Raw genomic sequence first — 9,165 nt, forward strand, 5'->3', positions numbered from 1 at the left:
AAGAGCTGGTATTCTAAGGGCAGAGAACCACAGCAACAATACAGGCCTCAGACAGGCATCCAGTCCCACCCTCATGCTCCCTGATGAACACATGGTTATATAGCTGTGGCTCTTTTGCAAGCTATGGTGCATTAGAGGCCTGTCTGCTGCAAGGCATGACCTGCACCCGTGACCAGGCATGGAATGAGATGTAATGGCGAGTGAACAGAGCCCTACCTGGCCTATGCTGGTATCAGGGCTCCTCCAGCAAACCCCACCCAGCTGCCTTCCTGAACTCTGCTCAGTTTATTGCTGCATGCTGGGAAATGTCAGACTCCTGCAGACACCACAGCAACCTCAGGTTTCTCCACTGATAGCTTCTACCACAGCCTCTCCACAGCTCTGACTTACATGCGCATCTGGAGAGATGACTGCAACTCACAAAGACATACCCCCAGCTAGCTCTACTAGGAAGCTTGGGCAGAACCTATGATGGCATGGGGCACAGCGCTACATATGGCCACAGTCCTTGGTGAAGACAGAGGTAGCTATGGGCTCCATGCTGCAGTGCTTAAGCTAGTATCCTGACCTCAGGGTCGCAGAGAGGCTTGTGGGTATTAAGCTATTTGATGTGCTGCCTGACTGTCAGGTCCCCTTTCCATCGCTGAGCTTGATTGGACTCAAGAAACATGCATTGATTGTCCCAGCAAACACCAGGAGAAGGGAGCAGCTACCCCTGCTACAGGTCAGCCAGCCCTCGCACCAGCTTCGTTTGGTTGGAAGACTGAGCAAGGCGGCTGGTTTCCTCAACAGCCAAGATCTCTCCTGACCTCACCCAAACCAGAAAATTTCAGGAGCCTTTCCTTGACAGGGAAACCCTGCTCGTGTGGTCCTCAGATCTCTGGCATTGGTGGCAATCCTGGATAGCTGCTGTAACGAAGCAGAAGACCTGATAAAACACTGGAACAGGTTATCCAGAGAGGTGGTGGAATCTCCATCCTTGGAGGTTTTTAAGACCCGGCTAAACAAAGCCTTGGCTGGGATGATGTAGTTGGGGGTGGTCCTGCTTTGAGCAGGGGTTGGACTAGATGCGACCTCCTGAGGTCCCTTCCAGCCCTAATTTTCCATAATCTTTGTCTGCAAGTCCCTGGAGTCCACTAGAGTTGGTTATGTGGGTGAACTAGACTGCTAGCCATCAGCTGTTGTACGTCATGTACAGCGAGGTTCTGGACAGGTGATTTTCAAGCGATAAATCATGAACAATAGGAAGCCTTGTGGCCAAGTTACAGCCTTCTTTCTCAACATTTTTCTTTTCTCTCTTTTTCTTTTTTTTATTAGCGTACAAGAAAGGTGACAGACTTGCCTTGTGAGGTCGTAAAGAGAGAGACAGGCTGAGAGGAAGAAACAAAGGCATCTGAAAGAAAATATACAGGATGAGAATTCCACAACTCTTAAAAGACAGGAGGAAATTCAAGTTACAGACACCACCGGGCTCCAAACAGGCTGTGGAAAGGTTGGCAAAAGGAAGAGGCAAGAAACTCAATAAGCATCACTCACCTTGTTGCAATTTTTAATAGGAAGCACCCTACAAAAACGGTCAAGAGAGGCATTTTTTTTCTTTTCCTCCCATCTGCTGACAAAAAGATCCCCTGCCACCCCATTAAATATTGCTTTATGAGGGAAACGGGAGACCAGCAGGGCTCTTGTATAATTCATGTGGCTTCCTTCAGGGCTTTGCAATCCTCTCAAATGCTGCCATGTCCGCCGCTCAGAGTCATGGGAAGTGCATTGGCAGCACCCAATGAAAACGTGCTCTCAGCACGGTCAGACACTATTCAAGCAGACAGCTACACTGATGCAGGAGTTTGCATACACATGAATATACACGAGGTCACTGGAAGTTTTCCCCCCCACCATTAGCCATTCAGTAAGCACTCAGGCCCCACACCGACCCATCACGGCACAAGCCAAGTGCACTTGGGGACAGCAGCATGGGAAGAAGGCAAGCAATGGAGCTATAGTAACATTTCAAGAACTACCTTCTCTGCAATAAGGATGACGACTGCTATGGAGGGGCTTCCACACAAGGTTGAGCCTGTCCAGTTTAGAAGGGACGTTTGAGCGGGGACATGAGAAGGTTTACAAAGTACAAAATGGCAAAGAGAAAGTCAGTACGGATTTATTACCAACTCTCTCTCACCAGACAAGAACTAGGGGTCACAACATGAAACCAGAAGGTAGAAAGTTTAAAACTAACACTGGGCAGTTGCTTTTCACCCAGCATCTCATTAAAGGGTGGAGCACACTGCCACCAGATGTCGTGAAAGTTGAGAGTTTAGCCAGATTCACAAATGGACCAGACACATTCTTGGAGGAGAGGGGCATTAGTTGCTATTGAGTACGGGAGTGAGGGGCATGGCCTCTGAATCAGAACTTCTTAGACCTTAAAAGCTGGAGGCTGCGAGTGGGAGAGGAACAGTGGGAAAAACCCTGGTCAGAACCAGGCAGACAAGGTTCTTTGGGTAAATCCCATATCTTTTATTAGACCCAAGAACCTTGTCTGCCTATGTCCTCAGACCAACATGGCTACAACCTACACCTCTGGTCAGAACCAGTCCACTCTTTCCCAACATCAGCACCCTGCTGCTGCGGGACAGGAGAATGGGCAAGATGGACCTATGGTCTGACCCAGTAAATGGCATCTGATGTACCTTCTCTAGACATTCTTACAACTGCATTTTGCCCCAGCGTCTGTTACCAGCCCTCATCAAATCAGACCTGGTAAACCCAGAAGGCATTTGAATTCTGGGCCTTCCAGGACAAAAATGCAGAAGCTCTATTACCTCATCTAACAGACGTGTCTTATCTACCAATTTGGAACCCGCCATTTCACAACTGCATATGGGTTGTAGAGACATCTCCAAATTGAGTCTTTCCCATCTCAGCCCAACACCCACCCGTGGCCAGAGCAGCACCCAGCACCTGTTCCTATGTTACATGAGAGTTGAATAGTTACCACACCAAAGTAAGAGTGGATCTTCTTATTGCTGCCTGTAATGGAGAAATCCATCTAGGACTTCAAGGGCCCCACTATTAATTCAAATTAAAGCCCGATAGAAACCAGCTAGAGAGTTCCTACACATTTTCAAGCACTGACTTTATAGGGGGTTGGCTCTATAGCTGGAATGGACATTTTTTATCTTGTGATATTATTTTGCACATGTGGCCGGTCTACATTTACCGTGCGATTCACCAGTTTATTGTGTGTGATATGCACATGTGGTCAGTCTACATTTATTGTGCGATTTATCAGTGAATTGTGTAATATACGTAACATGTAGCAAGGGCCTAAGGAAAGACACCATCTCCATTACAGCTACCACCTGACAAGGCCCCGAAAACCATAGCCTTCTGACCTTATCACTGGATGAACATAGGATTCCTAAAGCACGTGACCAATTATATAGGAGTGGTTGTCAACCTCGTTAGACTCGAGGCCTCTCCTGGGGTTATGCCAGGTCTTAGCTTTCACTTGTTTCCTGACAACAGAAAAACAGCAGAGCAGTTCTTTTGTTGTAAAGACCTCAGAAAGCCCAAAACAGCTCAGAGCATTCTGCACACAATGGATTCCTATTTGAAATCTCCAAGTTTATCTTGGGAGTCACATGTCGGTGTTTACACCCTTAAAAGGATCTTAAGGCACCCTGATTGAGAATCACTGGCTTGTATCCTAGGAATGGCCAACTCCAAGACTTGGTTCCCTTGACCCAATCCAACTCTAACCTGCATGAAGCAAACACAGGCTTTCGAAGCCTCACCAACTCCTAACTATCCCCTGACCTAGAAGGCAAAGCTGCCAAAATGCCTCTTAAGAGAACAACGCAATAGCAATACTTGCCCAGACACTTCCCCCGTGCAGAAAGCTGCCTTAATATTAAGTAATTTTGCACTGCAATTTCAAGGGAACCCTTTGATACTGACATTGTGAAGACAGTGAGGAAGTGACATGACCGTTGGGGCCCCCCAGTGTGAGTTGCTCGGACAGAGTAAGCATCCAAGGGTCCCAATTCTTTGGGCTAAGCTACACTGCTCCCTTTTAGGCTAGAATCTGTTTACTTGAGTTGTGGGAAGATTTATAGCCATTGACTGAGTCAGCTCCCAGCCTGTGGAAACAGCCAGGTGGCACTTGGGGAACAAGCAACCTCTTGCCAAAGCTTCCATAGCTATGAAACTCTGAGAAGATATTCGACCAGACTAACCTGTCTTACCTCTTACTTCACCCACCCCTTTTCTCAGGGGCAGGCTCCAGTGAGAGAACGATGAACGGTAGCACTGTGTGAATGCCAAGAACAGAGCAGGCCGGGAGAACAAGGAAGAGGGTGCGTATGGCATAGCCTGGTTCTATGCCTGGACTGGATAACAGAAGCATTGGGTAAAGAGATAGGTAGATTAGAAAGGAGAGATGTTTCAGCTAGCTTTGGGACCGAATTCACCATGCTTCACAAACCCCACCTGTTCTGTCCAGGAAGTGACTTAGCAGGCATCTAACCACTGGCCTAACCATCAAGGCAACCCTGACTTTGGTACCTCCAGATCCTAGAGTAGGGGACTAAAACTGCAGCAAGGGAAAGCTAGGTTGGATACTGAAAGAACTTTCTCACCGAGGGTGGTCCAGCATCAGAACAGGCTGCCCACAGAGGTGCTAGAATCTCCATCCTTGGAAATTTAAGGGCAAGTTGGGCAACCGCTTGTGTGGGACAATGTAGACAGGGATGGTCCTGGCTTCAGAAGGGTCTGGATTAGATGAGACTTCCTGCGAGCTCCAAGAGCCCAACTTCTCTAGGATTCTAGCTCAGGGTAGAAGGACCCATCACAGTAATGGGTCCTAAAGCACATTCTCCCCCCCAAGTCTACAGGTACACTCCAAAGCCATATGTTCAACAACTAGGCTACTCTGGGCTCCCACTGGAGATGGAGAAAGGACTCAGAGGGGGGGATCCCAAAATAAATGTCAAAGACCCCCAGCTGCAGTGGTGCCCTCCACACATTCAAATTAAAACTGGCTAGAAATCAGCTATAATACTACATACATTTTCAAGCACTAACTCTATAGCCAGTTAGCTCTTTTTATAGCCAGAGGGACATTTTTATGGTGCAACAATTCCTTTGCCCATGGCCAGTTTAAACTGATTGCACAATTAATCACTTAATTGTGCGATATACGCACTGGGTGGCAGAAACCCAAATGATAATGCTTACTGCAGGTCAGCTGACCTGTGGGACCAGCAGCCTCTGTCCACTCTATCCCGCAGCAAGACCCACCTGAAAGAATTTACCACTTTTCATTCAGGGGTAAATCAAGGGAAGCTAACCTACTACGGTGAAGCCCCGAGTTAAAGGCGGCAAAGTCAGCACATGTTAGCTTCACTTAGCCTGGGATAGGAGTAGACAGATAGCAGTTACACCAGATGAGCTTCACGCTTGTAGGCACCAAGGTGCACACCTTTAAAGCAGCATAGCTCTTCTATCCACACCCTCAGCGACTTGATATAGGATCTCAGAGAAAGCTGACCTCCATACCCATGTTGTCATCTTTAACACCCAAGGCAGTTCATCTTTATTGGGTCTGAAGCTACTTCAGAGAAGGGCGGAAGCTAAATACACAGGCAACTGCTCTTGTGAGCTTAGATGGACGCCGATAGTGGACGTGGTCACAAGGCTGGCTACAAGATAAAGTCTCAACAGCTTCCTTCCAGTTCTCAGCTACGCAGCTGCTACTTGAATTTTGCAAACAAAGAGGCTGGTTTGAGGTCTCCCATTCACACTATTTAAATTCTGCTTTGCCATATCATAGAAGCTTGATTCTGCCCGATGCCTGAAGCTCCTGGACTGCGCCCCCGGTTCTCTGGGATGGAAGGTTCATTAGGAAGCAGTGCTGGTTTCCCCAGCCCTGAAATAGTACATGCCCTTCAGTTTCAGAGACATGGTGTAGATCTTTGTGTTGAGTATGAAACCTTTTCGCTTCCAATATAGCTACTTTGGTAGGGCTTTTAGCTGTTAACTTTAAGTTAGGACACATTAGGGTGAGTGAGGCTAAGGGAGATAATGTAAGAGGGACTGAGTGATAGGGAAGAGAAGTTTCTTGAAAAAATTAGTCAGTCTTAAGACAGGCTGGCTACCAGTTAGAAATTCTTGGGATGATAAGAAGTAGGGAGTTTTAAAATGGCTTATTCCTGCTTGGAGGAAAACAGCATATCTAGATCAGCAGCTCTCAACTTTTAGCCTTGAGGTACCCTCAGAAAATGCCAGCTCCTGGTTTTCACTCATTTTTTGACTACGGAAAAAGTAATACAGCAATTGTCCTATGGCAAAGAACTTGGAAAGACCACAACAGGTCAGGATTTTTTTTTAAACACTGTGGAGTCTTACTTGAAGTCTCTGGATTTACTTTGCGAGTCATGTTTGTACATCTAATGGGCATCCTGACTGATAATCACACATCTAGATATACATCATATTATTAGCTAGCAATATTTGTAACGGGATAATTCTAATAACCACATTTTATATTTGCTTTAATATAGGGCTTGCTTTGAAAGAGAATGGGGGCTGTCGAAAGAAACCTTCCAGCCTCTAAATCTACTCCAGGGCAAATTTAAATCTACTCAGACCCATAAGTCTACTCCAGGGGTCAACACAGGCATGGCGTAAGTATTACCAAGACGTGCTGCTCCACCCTTGGGAACGTGGTCTTTGGAGGACTCTTCCCCAAACTCAGCAGTGGTAGGAGGATGTTCCAAGTACCACAATGGCCATAGCAGAAGCGTTCACATCACGGCCCATCACATTCCAATGAATCCACTAAATGCCTTGTAGGTGCATGATTCTAGAAAAGCATTTCGTGCATGACAAAGACACAAGAAGAGGCAGACAGCTCAGGCAGAGACAGAAGGAGGCAGATGACCTGTTTGGGATGGCTTCAGAATGACTGCAGGTGGAAGCTATTATTCTGATAGGCATCTCCTCTGTCCACCCCACGCAAGAAAAAGGCTGTGGATTGCTCCTCTGCATCACAAGATGGTGATTAGGATGCAACTTGCCTAAGAGATGACTTGGAAGTGCGACCACTACTGCTAACAGTCTTGTCACTAACTGGTGCTAAGGGAGGGGGGTCATGGAGGTCCAGCTTGTCACGAAGGCACCCATTCCACCGAATTCCAGCCAGCGTGTGGGAATACAGGCTCCATTCAAAATATCCCAACACCTTTACGGTCAGGCTTCCAAAGTCTTCAGCAATAATGTTCTCAGTACCAAAGAAAATCCTTCTACCTTGCCTGGCTACCACTGTATCATGTCACTTTTTTGCATCTAAGCCTCACCCAGTAGAAGAAAGAGGGATGTAAATGGGGACTTTCCGCGAGCCAGAAGTGTAACAGCCAGTGACTGAAGTGAAGCTGTCTGGGGTAGAGGAAGCTTCTGAGGTTACGATACAGCTCTTCTCATGATGGAAGCTGGTTTAAGCAACTCTGAAGTGTGCGTGGTAATGCAAAGACAATTTCATTAGCCTCATATGGACTTGGAAAACAAGTCTATATCCAGGTATCAAGAGTCACAGGAAAGTTGGGCTGGAAGAGACCTCATGAGGTGCTCAAGACAGGATCAACCCTGACTAAAACATCCCAGGCAAGTGAATGTGAGCCAGCAGTGTGCCTTTGTTGCAAAGAGGCTAACGGCATACTGGGCTGCACTGGCAGGAGTGTTGCTAGCAGATTAAAGGCAGTGATTCTTCCCATCTATTTGGCACTGGAGAGGCCACATCTGGAGTACCGTGTCCAGTTCTGGACCTCCCCACTACAGAAAGGATATGGACAAATTGGAGAGAGTCCTCCAGTGGAGGGCAAGAAAAATGGTTAGGGGACTGAGGGACATGATTTAGGAGGAGAGACTGAGGGAACTGTGCCCGAGTCTGGAGAAGAAAAGACTGAACGAGGATTCAACAGCAGGCTTCAACTCCCTGCAGGGGGTTCCAAAGAGGATGGAGCTGGACTGTTCTCAGTGGTGGCAGATGACAGAACAAGAAGCAATGGGCTCAAGTTGCAGCAAAGGAAGTTGAGGTTAGATATGAAGAAAAACCTCTCTCACCAAGAGAGTATAAAGCACTAGAACAGGCTACCTAGAGAGGTGGTGGACTCTCTACCCTTGGAGGTTTTTTAAGACCTGGGTAGACAAAGCCTTGCCTGGGATTATCTAGTTGGGGATAGTCCTGCTTTGAGCAGGGGGTTGGACTTGATGTGACCTCCTGAGGTCACCTCGAACCCTCGTTTTCTATGTTTCAAGTGTCTGTCTAATGGAGGATGGAGAGTCTACAACTTTTCTAGGCAGCCTGTTCCAATGCTTGACCACTCGCATAGCCAGAGAGATCTTCCTTGTTCTCTAACCTAAAATTTCGTCTGTTGAAGCTTGAGTCCATTGCTCCTAGTCCTGTTCCCTACAGCCACAGTGAATAGTTTATCTCCATCATCTTCATAACCACCCTCCAGATATCAAAGACTTATCAAATCTGCCCTTGGTCTTTTCTTCTCCAGACTAAGTAACCCTTGTTCTTTTAGCCTTTCCCCGTGGGTCCTGCTTCCTCTTAATTATTTCTGTCACTCTCCACTGGGCTCTTTCCAATCTTTCTACACCTTTCTTGAAGCATGGGGCCCAAAACTCCAGATCGCGGGGGCACCCTCTGCTTTACTTGTGACAGGGGGTTATGTCTTGTGTCACAGTTGACTGTGTAGTTTTGTTAAAAGTTTAGATGATGGATTTGTATAGGATGGTTTAGATAAGGATGTTCCTGCCTCAGGCAGGGAGTTGGACTTGATGCAACCTCTGGAAGTCCCTTCAATCCCGGCTTCTCTATGATTCCTCAGTGCCAAACAGAGTGGAAGATGCCCCTTCTACACTTTGTTTGACACAATTGGTTTCCACTAAGCTATGAGGGCGGGAAGGAACCTTGAGGGTTTAACTCCTTGCATGGACGCTACCTTGTAAATCGTCTTTTGTCTAATGCTTATCTGGACTCCTGTTCCAATAAAGCAAGTCCCACAGTTTCCCCCATAGAGATTTCTAGGTGGACTGTCCACATTGTCCCCTGTCCATGTAACAGCCACAGTTTAATGTAATTCTATAAGTTGAGTCCAG

General features: G+C 47.0%; 1 protein-coding gene across 3 annotated transcripts in view; it reads right to left on the reverse strand.

Annotated features, from left to right (window-relative positions):
- The window catches only part of RTN3 (reticulon 3), a 44,384-nt gene that overhangs the window by 29,326 nt on the left and 5,893 nt on the right, over positions 1–9,165 (reverse strand). For 2 of the 3 annotated variants that reach the window (XM_025193259.1, XM_025193260.1), the window contains exon 2: positions 1,343–1,393. The exons of the other annotated variant lie outside the window; for it this stretch is intronic. In XM_025193259.1, the coding sequence (XP_025049044.1) occupies positions 1,343–1,393 (51 nt within the window). The remainder of the gene's footprint in view (positions 1–1,342; positions 1,394–9,165) is intronic. 3 annotated transcript variants of the gene reach the window in all.

Source organism: Alligator sinensis, unplaced genomic scaffold (genome assembly GCF_000455745.1).
Source record: "Alligator sinensis unplaced genomic scaffold, ASM45574v1 scaffold1860_2, whole genome shotgun sequence".
Lineage (NCBI taxonomy): Eukaryota > Metazoa > Chordata > Crocodylia > Alligatoridae > Alligator > Alligator sinensis.